The 16,496-nt window shown below is 34.3% G+C and overlaps 1 protein-coding gene across 1 annotated transcript in view; it reads right to left on the bottom strand.

The window, feature by feature from the left end:
- The window catches only part of SYCP2 (synaptonemal complex protein 2), a 71,981-nt gene that overhangs the window by 37,442 nt on the left and 18,043 nt on the right, over nucleotides 1-16,496 (bottom strand). The window contains exons 6-13 of the mRNA XM_027086631.1: nucleotides 15,468-15,553; nucleotides 13,446-13,531; nucleotides 13,138-13,172; nucleotides 12,188-12,330; nucleotides 12,053-12,105; nucleotides 10,868-10,913; nucleotides 10,229-10,324; nucleotides 5,083-5,143 (exon numbers count right to left, since the gene is read on the bottom strand). Coding sequence (XP_026942432.1) covers nucleotides 5,083-5,143; nucleotides 10,229-10,324; nucleotides 10,868-10,913; nucleotides 12,053-12,105; nucleotides 12,188-12,330; nucleotides 13,138-13,172; nucleotides 13,446-13,531; nucleotides 15,468-15,553 — 606 coding nt within the window. The remainder of the gene's footprint in view (nucleotides 1-5,082; nucleotides 5,144-10,228; nucleotides 10,325-10,867; nucleotides 10,914-12,052; nucleotides 12,106-12,187; nucleotides 12,331-13,137; nucleotides 13,173-13,445; nucleotides 13,532-15,467; nucleotides 15,554-16,496) is intronic.

Below are 16,496 nucleotides of genomic sequence, written 5' to 3'. Positions count from 1 at the left end.
GGAAAAGTCCTGAGCACAGAAGACACTATCCCTGTGGAGCCTGGGGTGTGCCACCAAGGGTCAGTATAAGGACTGAAGTGTGTATACTGATATTGATAATGAAAGAGTGAATTATTATCTTGACATCTGAAATTTCAGTGGAAATTTTGGTGGAGTGGGATGTAAAACAGAAAGTAGAAAAGAACAGAAATGAAGAGCAAGAAAGGGAAAGATTTAGCAAAAACTATTCTCTCAAAATTGGCTATGAATGGAAAAAGAATGAGATAGAGGAAGACATAGGATCCAAGTAGACTTTTTTAAGATGCAGTGACAAATGTACCATAAAAATGTATGATGTTAAAACTACAGGAGAGGACATTATGTTAAGTGAAATAAGCCAGTCACAAAAAGACATATGCTGCATGATTCCACTTAAAATAGTCAGTTTCATAGAAACAAAAAGTAGAATGGTGGTTACCAGGGGCTGGGTGGAGGGGGAAAAGGGGAACTGTTCAATGAGTATAGAGTTTCAATTTCTCAAGAGGACGAAAGTTCTGAAGATCTGTTTCACAATAATGTGAATGTACTTAACACTACTGGACTATATACACTAAAAAATGGTTAAGATGGTAAATTTTATGTTATGTGATTTTTACCACAATAAAAAAAATAAGAGAAACCGCGTGAGGGTGTATATGGAAACTTTCTACACTATTCTGGCAAGTTTTCTGTAATCTAAAACTATTCTAAAATTTAAAATTTATCTTTAAAAAAGACCCAAATGAAGGGCTTCTCTGGTGGCACAGTGGTTGGGAATCTGCCTGCCAATGCAGGGGACGTGGGTTCGAGCCCTGGTCTGGGAATAAAAGTTATAAACTATTGATACATGAAGTAAGTTGGATGAATTTCCCACATGCCGCGGAGCAACTAAGCCCATGAGCCACAACTACTGAGCCTGCGCATCTGGAGACTGTTCTCTGCAACAGCAGAGGCCGTGACAGTGAGAGGCCCGTGCACCACGATGAAGAGTGGCCCCCGCTTGCCACAACTGGAGAAAGCCCTCGCACAGAAACAAAGACCCAACACAGCCAAAAATAAATAAATAAATAAAGACCCAAATCAAACTTCCCAAGATGAAAAATATAATGCCTGATAAACATTACACAGGATAGAACAGAAGCAGGTTACACACTGCAGAAGAAAATATTAACTAGCAACAAAACAAAGCAATATAAAACTACCGAAGTGAAAAAAGAGAGTGGAAATAAAAGCCTGGAGTTTGGGTGGAGAACCCAGAGAATCAGTGAGCTATGGAAGAACTTCATATAGCTTAGTATATATGTAATCAGAGTCTCCAGAGAGGAGGAGAAAAAAGGAGCAGAAAAAAATATTTGAAGAACAATGGATAAAAACTTTAGAAGCAAGGAAGCTCAATGAACCTCAAGAATGAACAATATGAAGAAAATTACACTAAAGCATTATAATCAAATGTTTAAAACTACTAATAAAGAGAAAATCTTAAAATCAGCCGGGGAAAAAAGACTAAACAAAAAGGAGCAAACATGAGAGTGACAGACTTCTCATCAGAAACAATGCAAGCCAAGAGAGAGTAGAGTAACCTCTTTCAAGTACACTGAAAGAAGACAACAGGCAATCTAGAATTCTGTATGTATCAAAAATACTTTGCAAAATAAAAACAAAATAAAGACTTTCTGACATAAAAAAGCTGAAAGAGCTCATCACCAGCATATTTGCAGGACAAGAAATATTAGAGAAGTCACCTAGGCAGAAGGAAAATAATACCAGATGGAAATCTGGGTCTATACAAATGAAAGCTGAACACTGGAAATTGTAAATAGGTGGGTAAATACAAAATACTTTTTAATCCACTTTTTACATCTCGTTAAAAACTAATTGGCTGCATAAAGAAAAATATCATTACACATAATATGAGGTCTTTGACACATTCAGAAGCAAAAAATTTTTACCATTATTGGCAGCAATGGCACAAAGGCCAGGAAAGCAAAAATGGAACTTTACTACTACAAGGTTCTTATACTATTCATAAAAGGGTATAATATTACTTGAACGTACACACTATTAAGTTAAATATGTATAAAATAAACCGTAAATCAGCCACTAAAAAGGTGGATATAAAGCCAACAAAAGAAATACAATTAAACCACTGAAAATGAATTAACACCAAAGAAGAAAAAGAGAAAAAGAAAAGAAACATGGCAGATGGGATGGCACGTAGAAAAAACAAAAGCTAGATGATGAATTTAAAGCAAATCAATAGTCACATTAAAAACCACAAAAGGCAGAGACTGTCAAATTACACTGACAGTCTCTGATATGATGCCCAGTATCAGTATATGATGCCTGTAAGAAACCCACTTTAAATACACAGACACAAAGGACTTAAAAATAAAGAAAAGCTATGCCATGCTATAATTAACCAACAGAAACTTGGAGAGAGTATACTAATATTATATAAAGTAGACTGCAGAGCAAAGAATATTACCACAGGAAAAAGAGTCATTTCATAATGATAAATTTATGAAGAAAAGATAATACCACTAAATGTTTATAAAACTAATAACAGAAATTCAAAATATCTGAAGCAAGAAAATAACAGAACTGAATAAAAAAAACCCACAGCTCTAGTGGTGACTTCAATACCCCTCCCTCAATAAGTGATAGAACAGGAGGCAGACAATGAGGAAGGATATATGACAACACTATCAACCCAACCCTCCACCCAACAACAGCAGAATACACATTCCTTCAAGCGCACTCACACCATTCACCAAGACAGACCATATTCTGGGTCATAAAATAAGTGTCAATATACTGAAAAGGATTCTCAAAGATCAAACAAAGTATACTCTCTCATAACAATGAAATTAAATTAGAAATCAGTAGCAGGAAAATATCCCTGAAATCTCAAGTATATAGAAACTAAATAAAAAACTTTTAAATAAACCTATGGCTCAAGGAAGAAACCAAAAGAGAAATTTAAAAAGAATAAATTAATGAGAATGGAAACACAGCACATGGCAATTTGTAGGATGTTGCTAAGGAAATACTTAGGGGAAGAATTTAAAGCACTAAATGGCTATATTAGAAGAGAAAAAATGGTCTCAGGTCAATGACTTCAGCTTCACCCTGAGACGCTAGAAACAGGAAAGCAAATTACAACTAAAGTAATCAGAAGAAAAGAACAGCTATAAGAGCACAGATCAATTAAATTAAAAATCGAAACACAAAAATGAGAAAAATCGATGAAACTAAAGGCTGGCTCTTAGAGAATATCAATAAAATTGATATAACTCTCATCAGACTGATTAGGAAAAAAAGATACAACTTAGCAGTATCAGCAGCAACAGGGGGACCATCACTACAGAATCTACAGACAGTAAAAAGATAAAATGGGACCATTATAAACCACTTTATGCCAATAAATTTGACAACACGATTACTTGAAAGACACAAATTACCAAAGTTTACTCAAGGAAAAAAAAAGATAACCTGAAAAACCCTTTATCTATTAAATTAATTGAATTTGTAGTTAAGAGCCTTCAGCAAAGCAAAGTAAAAGTGCAAGTCCAGATTGCTTCACTGGTAAATACTACCAAGTACTTAAAGAAGAAACAATACCAATTCTACACACACTCTTAGAGAAAATGGAAGATTATAGAATACTTGCCAATTCAGCCTATGAAGCTAACAACGCCCTGATTCTGAAACTTAAAAAAAACAAAACAAAAAAACCAGACATTACAGGCAAAGAAAACTACAGACCTTCTAGAACATGAAATACCAAATTCCTAACTAAATTTTGCAAATCAATTCCAATAATATATAAAAGAATAATACGTCACAATGAAGTGTAACTATTGTTACAATGTTATTTCTCCAGATATCAAACTACAATCCCAGTTGTAATTCTAGCAGGCTTTTTGTAGCAATTGATAAGCCAATTTTAAAATTTACATGGAAATTCAAAAGGTCTAGAATTTCCAAAACAGTCTTGAAAAAAAAAAAAAACCCACAGTGTTAGAAGACTTACACTATCTCACTTTAAGACTCACTATAAATCTACAGTAATTAAAACAATGTGGTACTGGCATAGGGAACAGATCAATGGAATGGACTACAGCATCAAGACCTGCACTTCTACCCGTCATTTGATTTTCAACAAGGGAACCAATGAAGTCCAGTGGGGAAAGGAAAACCTTTTCATCAAATAGTCCTGAAATAACTGTATACCCATATGAAAAAATGAACCTAACTCCTATATTACACCATAATCAAATATTAATTTGAGATGGATCATAGTCCTCAACATAAAAGCTAAAACCATAAAGTTTTTACAGAAAAACAGGAGAACGTCTTTGTGACTTGGTAGTAGGCAAAATTTCTTAGGTCACACAAAGCAATAACCATGAAAAAAAAGAAAACTGATCATATGGACTTCAAATTTAAAAACTTCTGCTCATTAAAGACACCAATGAGAAAATGAATAAGCAAGATACAGATAGGGAGAAAATACTCACAGAACATATATTTGTCGAAGGATTTGTATCCAGGATACATAAGAACTCAAAAACTTAATAATAAAAAAGACAGTCCAGTAAAAAAAAAAAAAAAGACAAAATATTTAAACAGATACTTCACGAAGAAGATATATGAGTAGCCATTAAGCACATGAAAAAGTGCTCAACATCACTGGTTATTAGGAAAACGCATATAAAAGCTATCATGAGATACCACTACATGCCCACTGAGGTAACTAAAGTACGTCTTGATATCTGAATTTGGAGTGGTGCCAGTCTGCCAAGGTATATGATTTTTGTCCAGCACGTATTGACAAGAAAGTGACTGACCATGGGTTTTAGACTAGATAGAGAAGGAAATAAATATAAGATATTGGGGGAACTGTGGGGCAGGGAATTCGATGATATTGAACTATCAAATTTATGAATGTGAACATATGGAAATGTTGATCTGCTTTCATCAGTCCATTGTGTTTTTCCATAGAGTGTGCAACTTCTACTCAAGCAGAATCAAGAAGAGAGTTATCAAAAACAAGTTTAATACCTTCAATGCTGTATATTTGTACTTCTTCCTCAGGCACAGTGACTGCTTCCCACTGATGATTCTTAAATTTAAAAACAGGTTTTGATCATAAATAATAATTTATTCTTGCTTTAAAGCTCCTTTAAACACCATTTTAAGTTATACAAACAATAAAGGTTATTACTATTTTCTTTTACTAAGTATCACTAAGTAACTGGTTGATATAACACATTTCTTGCTCCATCAATTGACTAGATAATATATTATACTTGCCGCATTTAATCTATTCGTTCATTCTTAAAAGTAAATGACAGTATTGACTACTTTTATGGTTTCCTATTCTTAACCAAAAGCAAAGAATGACTAGCCATTCATATTTATTAGAGTATACACTTTTAAAAATATTACCAAATCCTGTCATTTCTTCCTTTGAAATGTTGTGTGATCATATTCATCCCCCAATTCTCACTCATTAATTGACTGTCCTTAGATTCAAACACTGAATTCATGAGAATAATAACCTAAAATGTGTTCCCCTTCCAAGTATTTTCATTGAAAATTTGTATAAGTGAATAAAATAATATGAATTCACACAAAAAAGTCATGGTAAAAATTAGAACCATTCCTAAAAGATGGGATCCTAAAACCTTCAGTAATCTTATGATGAAAATAGATCCAATTCTTTTGCTATTTAAGGACCACTCATTGTATAGAAATTCTGCCAAATCCTCAATCTCTTCACTAACTCCCTCCCTTATTTGCCTTAATTGGAACCAGTCTATACTCTTGAGGGCACCACTACTATTATAATTACAGCCTTCTCCAGTTAAGGTGCTAATTCTCCCAGACCTCAAAACCTCAGGGTCGGCAGGAAAGGGCTGGTCTCCTCTCTCCCCAACACTTTGAGCAGCTTCACATTTCTCTGTGTGTAAAAGCCTTGCTCCTTTGTGGCACATGCCAGCTGGCACACATACCCATCGGTTATCATCTACTAACTTTAAAGTGACTCTTCCTCATACATGGAGGCACCTGGTTCAAAGCTTTCCTTTTGAAAAAATGTCTACATTATAAAAATTTTCAAACAGATTATAAAAAATAGAAATCACAGTATAATGAATCCAAAATATGCCCATACCCAGCTTCAACAGTTACTGATATATTATGCCCACTTGTTTCATCTTTACCCCCTACCTTCCCTCTACTACACTCTCCTCCTCTTGACCTCAGTTTTTTATTTAATCTCTCTGTCACCCCAGCCATCAATTTTAAAACTCTTATCATTAAAGTACCTAACAAAAACCCCTCCCTGGAATCCACATCTCACTTTAGCTTCTACTGTTCTCTTTCCCTTGTCTTTACTTCCTCTACAAATATTTCAACTTTCCAGGAATGCTTAAATCCTCATCACTTAAGTGAAATTGCTCTTTCATGGATCGCCAGTTTTTATTTATTTAACTTGTTTTGACAGTGTTCATCATTTCCGCTCATAAAACACCCTTCCTTTGTCTTCTATAACATGATACCCTTTTAATTTGTCCTTTTTTGGCTGATTCGTCAAGTATCCTTCAGGCTAGAGTCTCTTCTACCTATCCTGTATAAATTTGTGTTTTTCACAGTTCTGTCATGTAGACACTCATTAAATCCCATGGTTTTATTTATCATCTATATACAGAGAGCTTCTAAATCTCCATTTACAGCTCAGTTCTCTCACCTCAACTTCAGACCAATATATCCAACTGCCTACAAGATATCTTCAGCTGAATACCCCACACACACCTCCAAATCAAAACATCCAAAGTTGAGCTCATCATCTTACCCTACAAAAGTGATCCTCCTGTGACAGCATCTTCATCCATCCAGTTACCCAAGTTTTATTAACCTCCTCTTTTTACTACAAACTACCAAGTCTGCTCAATTCTACCTCCTCAAGTTTTTCTGGAATCCATCCATTTCCATCCATCCCCACTGTCACTTTCCAAAACTGTGCCACCATGATTTCTCTCACCCGGATTACTGCAAGTCTCCTAACTGCCTCTGGTCTTGTCCCTTTTTAATCTGTTCTCCTTGAGGCAGGAGATAGGTGGGCCCCAAGCTAGACATTTACAACTGGCCTCCTGTTCCAACTTCCTGGGGTGAGAAGAAGATGGGCTCCAGGCTGGACATTCATTACAACCTCCAACCCCCATGTTTACATTTCCTGAGGCAAGAGACAAACCGGCTCTGGACTACATATTTATGACTGGACTCCAGTCTATATTTCGAGATCTGCACTTCAATATAAGAAACAACAACAGGAATAGGGTAGATAACTGGACATTGGACACTTTTATGGCAGGGACAGAGAGGGGCTGAACCCTGTTAAAAGATCAAGACATCATGCATTTCCCATTCTTGGTGCAAGGGAAACATTGCACACGCACAGAAAGGCTCCTTGGGGTTCAAAAAGGAGGGGGCACCACCCCATAATATGTGATGCTAAGGCCATCCCCTAGGCCTCTGGGCTGAAATCCATCTTGGAAAAAAGTTGCGCATGCACCTCGGCGAGGGTCCTAGGGCAGGTCAGGTGTTGAGAAACCAGATAATTGGCCAAAGGTAAACAAAGACCCGGAAGAACTGCCCTATATAAATGACTTAACCACCTCTTTACTGAGCTCCTCCTCATTAGGGAGGAGGCCCACACCCTTGCTCTCCGGCTGTGCATCTCTGCCTTGTTTCCATCTTAACTAAACAAAGTGTTTCTCTGTGTGCTCTCCCACTAGTTGTTGTGCAATGTCTCTAAATAATAAACTTTGTACCTGTTTTTTTTACAGTTTTTGCCTCCGTAAGAAATGCATTTTTCACTGGGGGCAAGAGCCAGGGGGTCTGGTGGCTAGGATTCCTGGTTTTCATCCAGGCTACCCAGGTTCAATTCCTAGGCAGGGAATTAAGATCTCGCTTCACGCCACCACTCACTGCTGCCTCTCCGAGATCATCCCCACCAGGAGAATCTTTTACATGAATGTGATGCTCAGTGTCTAGCATATATCTGGCACACAGTAAGTTCTTATTAAATATTCACTGAACTGATGTTGCCTCCTACTTACAATCCTTCTTTGGCTCTATACTGCCTGCCTTATTTCTTTCCAATACCCTTTGAACTCTATGCACTAACCATACTATGTATCTTTTAGTTGAATATTCTATATATTAATTCTTAAAATAAATACGAGCCCTTGAATAGCCATAAATGAGAAAAGACATGTCCCTGGTTTAATAAATTTTATGTTCTACGAGGGGGAAAACAGAAAAAACAACAGATAAACAAAAGGATTTTAAGTAGCAATAACTACTATAAAAGAAAAAAAGAGGCCAGTGTTACATAATGTGGCTGGGTGGCTACTTCAGACTGAGTTACCAGAGAATACCTCTAGGAGATGACATTTGTGCTGAAATCTAAACTGGGAAGGAACTAAGACGCAAAGATCTGGAAGTTCCTAAGCAGAAGAACCAGCAAGTAAAAAGACTTGAAAAGAGCGTGATCTAGAGGAAAAGAAAAAAAAAAATTAATGTGGCTAGAACACAGTAAGCACAGAGAACAGTCTGATTATCAGAGAAATAGTCAGGGGCGAGGTCATAAAGGCCCTCAAACACCATGTTAAAGAGACAAAGGGAGGGTTTTAAGCAGCCACAATATGGAAGAATGGCTTTGAGGAGAGTAAGCCTGAAGACAGGGAGAAATGCACTACTGCTACAGAAATCCAGAGGGGAGAGGAGTCTAAATATCTCTGTGGGAAGAACTCTCTCCCAGCATCTCTAGATCAGTGACAGGAACATAGGAGGCATTTAATACTTATAAATGCATTTTATACTATCCCTATCAAGTATAATACTAAAATTACTTATTTTCTTGTCTGAATCATCCATTAGACCAAGTGAGTGAAGTCAGGAACCACATCAGTCCTATTCTATCCTCTTTTCCCAAAATGAAAGTCCACTTCCTGAAGAAAATCCAGTTAAAAATACACCTAAAAACGCTGCAAGAATAAATACACTAATGAAAACCATCAGTACCCCTGAGAAGTAGTGCTAGTTTTTGGAACTCAATTTTAATTAAGCATTCTAAAAAGGTACTCTAAAAGAAATAAAGGTACGTGGAAATCCTAAGAGGCATTTGGTTAACGTTCGTCTAAAAAGAATTTACCTGGAACAAAAGGCAGGATTTTACAAGAGAGACTAAAAAGACTAAAGCCTCTTTGTATTATCAGCAGCCGCAATCAGATTAGTAAATGCAAATCAACTCTTACTCAGATCTTGGCCATACAGTTTGAGCTAGAAGTATGCAAATGTAGCAAATATTAAGTGGTGGCTATTTGGAAACAAGGCCTCAAGAATTTTCCTCAGGTTAAAGAGGTCAGTAGAAAACATACCTGCCTGGTTGCAAAGTTTAAACATAGTTACAATATAGCACAGAAAGAAAAGAACTAAAATTCACTTCTAAGTACCACCATAAGAATCAATCCCTCACAACCAAATGTAAAATAGCTAGCTAGCTGGAAGCAGCTGCAAAGCACAGGGAGATCAGCTCCATGCTTTGTGTCCAACTAGAGGGGTGGGAGACGCAAGAGAGAGGGGATATGGGGTTATATGTATACTGATTCACTTTGTTATACAGCAGAAACTAACACACCGTTGTAAAGCAATTATACTCCAATAAAGATGTAAACAAACAAAAAAAGAATTAATCCCTCACTATTTTCAAACAGAAGATTCTATGAAAGAATAAGGTAAGACCATTTGTCATCATCTGTTAATGTTATTTTTAACTGAATGCTTCTGTACTGGAGTAACTGCTGTCTTTTCTAGATTCAATTCACTTTGTTCATGTGAATGTTAAATTTTAATCATTAACATGTAATTAATTTCTGAAAAGCTCATATTTAAACACTAGTATTAAATTTTAGCATTTTTCTCTTGCAATAAGACATCAGAAATAATTTTCAATTCTAATTAACTTGATAGGTTACCATGCTCATCAAAACTACTAGAGCTAACATTGAAATCTATTAAAATAGCGAGAAGATAAATATCAAAGAAATCCATATTCTTAAGTTGAATTACAACATTATATACACACACACACCACACACACACACACACACAAAATGGTACAGAGGTATCTAAAGCTTACATCATTGTCTTCGGCAATGTAGAATGATACAGTCTGGCTCCCGAGATTAAAATCTATCCAAAATCCCTCAAGTTTTTCATCTGATGGTATTTGCAACTAATAAAATAAACATATAAAACTAGAATATACTATGCTTTTAAAAGTGACAACAGAAAATTATGATGTTATATTCATGGTTGAGTTTTTTTGAAAAATAAAAGAGTAGAGCTGGAAGGTATGGGAAGATAAAGAGCAGGCAAGTACAGCATTTAAATCAATTTAGAAACAATCAAAAGAAATGCTGCTTAATATTTTACATAGAAATTAGCTAGCTCCAAAATATCACAAATATTCCAAGTACAAATATCAAGGTTGAAAATATTTTCATGTTTGAATATATTCATGAATGATAAACAATAACGGGCTTGATTAAGGAAACATAAGAAAATTTGAAGTACAACCTTTATATTTCACTTATCCTTGGCTACAAATGTGCCATTTCATAAAATGTCACTTAGATCCAGAATACCAGACCAGCTGTATTTGTGATCTAATTATGACTAACATTAATGTTCTTGTCAATTTGTAACCTACAATTCACTTGACCTTTCCATCAAAATTCATCTAATAACTAAAACACATACTAAATTAAAAATTTACCTCATAGTTATCAAGAAATGCTGATAAACAAGGAAATGTAAAGACCCTGAAATAAAAAGTAGTCTGAATTAAAGAAAAAATTAATAAGCCTTCACAACATAATTTTGACTTGCCATACAAATCATACCTAGGATCAACAGGAAATCAGGTAGTGACAACAATTTAAATAAAATCATATTTCCTTCTTTATTACTCTTTAAAGTGAGAGTTCACAGGAAATCTGTTTCTGAAAGACAGCATATTACTTTGAGGATACTACTCAACCTACCATTTTGACTAAAGTGACTGAATCAAATTACTTTTCATGTTATTGACTATGAACAGAGATTCCTAATTTAGCTTATACTAGTGATATTGATACAGTGGAAGTTCCCATAAGATTATATGGGAAAAGAAGAGTAGAAGTGAATAATACTGCTAATAAAAATGGCTGAATTCATTGAATACTTTCTTGGTCAGATACTACTATAAGTACTAAGTGTATAACCATCTCATTTAATCTTTACAACAAACATATGAGGTAGATATTATTAGTATTCTTGTTTTACAGTTAAGGAAACTGAGGCGAGTAAGGTTAAATAAGTTGTCCAACATTAGAACAGGAAGAGGGGGACCTGTTATTCAAATCCAAATAGTGTGACTCCCTGCACACAACCCTCACCGTATCTTTCATTTCCTTAGCAGGTAAACTAAATGTGAACTCATTCAATCCAATGTGTCCTGAACACCTGTAAGGTGCTAGGCACTGCACTACAAAAATACCTCTTCTGTCATTGTCAAAAGTGATAAAAATTTATATTACCTAGCCTTCCATGACCATTCTTGAGATTAAATAACTGCAGAAAGAACATCCTTACAATATGTTAATTATAAAAGAAGATGATTTATGTTTGCTATATATTTTTATTCCAGTATGTGTACGAAGGAGGTAGCTCAAGTAATATTTATACCTAGATTTTTACTGTTCCTTAAACACCAAATTTATAATATATATGCAATTCTGAAATACAGTAAACCAATTTTAGACAAAGTTATTAATTAATATTAATTAAATAAAAATGTATTCTTTCCTCTAAAAAGTACAAAGCAAAATAAGACCAGTGGAGGATTATTTCAGCCTACCATTGTGTGCCCTTTCTTGAGCTGTTTCTTTATCATTAAATGGTTGTATTTTGCATTGTTTACCTTCTTTTGTCTCCAAGCATGCCATTTACAAGGTTGAGAAATATCCTGCAATCCTAATTTTTAAAAAAGAGAGAGCTTTTAAAAAACACAGTAATTTTAAAAAACTTGTTAATTTGTTATTTTTACACTACTTACTGTTTCAAATTCAGAGACTTTAATTCCTTTAAATGCATTAGCAATAAAATCCATTGAAAACCACTGACATGCCAGTTCTTCTCTTTGTTCTTCTGGGGTCATTCTACATAAAGCTTCTACGATAGCCACTTGTAAGTCATAATCTTTAAAAAAAAAAAAAAATTAATGTATTATTTGAAATTATGAAAATTAAAGTTTATAAAAGTCAATACATTTCATAAGTTGTTAGAACAAGCAAGAGTAATGAGGAACGTAGTGTAATTTACTCATCTTTTGCCATTTTCTTCATAGAGATTAGAAACATCTCATCATTACAGGCGTGAATATAGCCCAAATAACAAAATAAGTTTACTAATAGAAGAAAGGAGTAAAAGAATATTTTTAAGGATATTTAAAAGAAACTCCTAAATGTTCAAAGATTCCTCCATTCCATAATTAGAGTTGTGAATTGCAAAATAACTCATAGAAAAGTCTATAAATCACAGGTAATCTTTGTTTTCCTTTTGCATATCATGATATTTACAGTTATTTTAAAGTACTTTAAACCAGTGGTTTGTTCTATATGTAAATCACTACATCAAAATTTTCTCATATGAAACTTAGGAAAGAAAATTTGAGCTCTTTTAATAAAAACACTGTTTACAAACAAATCTATCAATCCCAAGAATATTAAACCTCCTAATTTCATAAAATACATTTAAGAAATTTCTTCACAAAAGGAATCCAAATCTACTTGAAAATTAAGTTATTATTCAAAAACCTACCACTAGGCACAAATTATATTTGACAACTCCTGTTATCATACTTAATTTTTTAGTTCAGTTTAGAATTCCCTTGCATAATTTCACTACATTACAATGTTAATATTATTTTGACTAATTAGATATTATAGTCTATTAATAAATTTGGAGTAATTTCAAATATGAACATTTTGAAAAAAACAGACTTACCTCCAGCATCTAAAATCCTTTCTCCCATACTACTCCTGTGAATCAAAACAACAGGTTATAATACTAGACAAGTATCAATTAACTAGAAAGCTCATATGTTTGGGGGAAAAAAACTTCACCAAAATTTACAATTGATTAGTATCACAGACTTTGGCAGAAAACATATATATAAATTATATTAGAAACCTACAAGAGTTTATCAGTTTTAATTCTTAATGCAACTCATGGTTGCCTTATTTGCCTTATAAAACATCCTTTAAATTCTTGGCTTGAACCACTAATTAAAGAAATATAGTACAAGTTATTACATGAGAATTAACATTTCTTGGTTAGAGAGTATTTTCCTGGCATCTTCAGGCATTTTGTCCAGCATAGCATTCATTTTTTTTAGAGCCTAGAAAAGAAAAATACATAATCCATTAACTTTATATATTCAGTGAAACATTAAGTACTTAGAGATATATTATAGGTATATAAACTTAGAAGCCTATTTTTTCTTAATCACAGCATTTTATGCAGGGAAAGAAGGGTGGAGGAAAGAACATAAAGCATAAAATAATGAATATAAGAAAACATAAAACACAGGATATCAAAAATAGAATATACCATGATTCCTGTACTTAAAGCAGTTATACTCTTTGCAGTATGACATATGTTTATTATTACTCTAAGAACTAAAGAAGCAAAAAATATTACCCTATTAATATTTGTTCTTATGACTACACACATGTACACATATATATATACTAATACAGGTTATTTTTAGCATTTAAATACTTAGGAACTACTAATACCTACATGGTATAGTTTATTTTCATATGAGCTATATATGTATACATAAACCCACATGCTTATGAATTTTCAATACATATTTAGGTAATACTGGGTTGGCCAAAAGGTGTGTTTGGCGTTTTTTTTCCATAAGATGGCTCTAGTAGCACTTAGTTGTCTTTAACTTCATTTGGAACAATTTTGTTAGATTGTATTGTGACAGCTGTCATATCAGCGTGCATTTAAAAAGAACTTACCAAAATTAGTGAATTTTTGTGTAGCCATTTTAATATTGAAGATGGAAGAAAAAAGCAACATTTTTGGCATATTATGCTTTATTATTTCAAGAAAGGTAAACACGCAACTGAAATGCAAAAAAAGATTTGTGCAGTGTATGGAGAAGGTGTTGTGACTGATGAAACATGTCAAAAGTGGTTTGCAAAGTTTCATGCTGGAGATTTCTCCCTGGATGATGCTCCATGGTCGGGTAGACCAGTTTAAGTTGACAGCAATCAAATCAAGACATTAACTGAGAACAATCAACGTTTTACCATGCAGGAGACAGCTGACATGCTCAAAATATACAAATCAAGCGTTGAAAATCATCTGCACCAGCTTGGTTATGTTAATCGCTTTGATGTTTGTGTTCCACATAAGTTAAGCGAAGAAAACCTTCTTGACCCTATTTCCACATGCAGTTCTCTACTGAAACATAACTGAAACGTTCCGTTTTTAAAACAAATTGTGATGGGCGATGGAAAGCGGATACTGTACAATAATGTGGAACGGAAGAGACACTGGGGCAAGAGAAATGAACCACCACCAACCACACCAAAGGCCGGTCTTCATCCAAAGAAGGTGATGTTGCATATATGGTGGGATTGGAAGGGAGTCCTCTATTATGAGCTTCTTCCGGAAAACCAAACGATTAATTCCAACAAGTACTGCTCCCAATTAGACCAACTGAAAACGACACTCGACCAAAAGTGTCCAGAATTAGTCAACAGAAAACGCATAATCTTCCATCAGGATAACACAAGACCGCATGTTTCTTTGATGACCGGGCAAAAACTCTTACAGCTTGGCTGGGAAGTTCTGATTCATCCGCCATATTCATCAGATATAGCATCTTCGGATTTCCATTTATTTCAGTCTTTACAAAATTCTCTTAATGGAAAAAATGTCAATTCCCTGGAAGACTGTAAAAGATACCTAGAACAGTTCTTTGCTCATAAAGGTAAAAAATTTGGGAAGATGGAATTATCAAATTGCCTGAAAAATGGCAGAAGGTAGTGGAACAAAACAGTGAATATGTTGTTCAATAAAGTTCTTGGTGAAAAATGTAAAATGTGTCTTTTTTTTTTTAACTTAAAAACCAAAGGAACTTTTTGGCCAACCCAATATATTTCATCGTGTCAGACAATGAATTAAGACAACAGAGACACAGTACATGATAATTTAGTGCCAAGATAAAATAATTATTCAATCTGATAAATTGCTACCAAATTGTCTTCACCTTCTCTTTAAGTTTTCAAAGAAAATCTAAAAAATGACTTTACCTCCTGCTGAATACAAATATTCACTCTTGAGTCAATAACCAGGGCACAAATTCGAGGTATGAAACTTTCCACTACTTGCCTTCTACCTGAATAAAAGTAAATTATTGACAAATGTGTATTTTAAACTCTTTTCAATGACAATCTTGTATGTGTTAATGGAAATCAGACATACTAATTCAGTTCAGACGAAGGCCCATGGACTGGCCTGGGCACCAGGAAGCTTGAAATTCAGTCCTGGTTCTGCCATTAACTAGCTATGTAACTTCGAAAAAACACCGTTCAAACAGATGTGACTGATTTTAACTCTGGCAAAGGAATAACCCCAGATCCAGCTTCTCCTTTGAGGCACTTAAAGCAGTATTACTTTTTTGGATAAATAAATACAGTCCAAAACTGGAAACGTCTAATTTGAGGTTTTTATGAAACTGGCCTCAGTAATTTATAGTCATACCTCCAAAATTCCATAATGGCCATTAACACTTCCGGACTTCATGAAGATCTAAATATCTTGTCCTATTTCTAAAATTTGACACTATTCTCTCAAAAGACAAGCTTTATTAATACTAAGTATATTAAGAGGAATTTGCTTCATGCTAATTCATGATGCAGAGTTCTAAAATAAGTTTAAATAATGCAACGCTGCAACAGAAAATGCACTTTACAAAGTGACTATGTTAAAAGAAAAAAAAATCACTGAATCACTTGAAAAGATAAAGTGATTTACTTAAAAAAAACAGTTGGATCACTTCATAATCACTGGTGCTTTAGGACTGTTCTCTCGCTTACAAACTTAAGAATTTAGACTAAATTGTTATGTTAATTGCAAAGAAACCAATGAAAAGGTAGCATTAACTACTACTGAAATAAATAGCAATTGATATTTTTAAATGTTTTGGGAGCAATTAGCTGTTCCTTTATTTATAAACAATTCACCGGCCCCAATTACCAATCCTAGGTAATTCTTCCTCAACCAACACAGAGATAAAATAACTTGAGTTTATTGTTTGACATAAGGCTCTGCCAAGCACA

The sequence above is a fragment of the Aethalodelphis obliquidens genome, unplaced genomic scaffold (assembly GCF_003676395.1).
Source record: "Aethalodelphis obliquidens isolate GAN/ISIS:26980383/991018 unplaced genomic scaffold, ASM367639v1 scaffold57, whole genome shotgun sequence".
NCBI lineage: Eukaryota > Metazoa > Chordata > Mammalia > Artiodactyla > Delphinidae > Aethalodelphis > Aethalodelphis obliquidens.
This window is presented reverse-complemented; position numbering and strand designations above follow the sequence as displayed.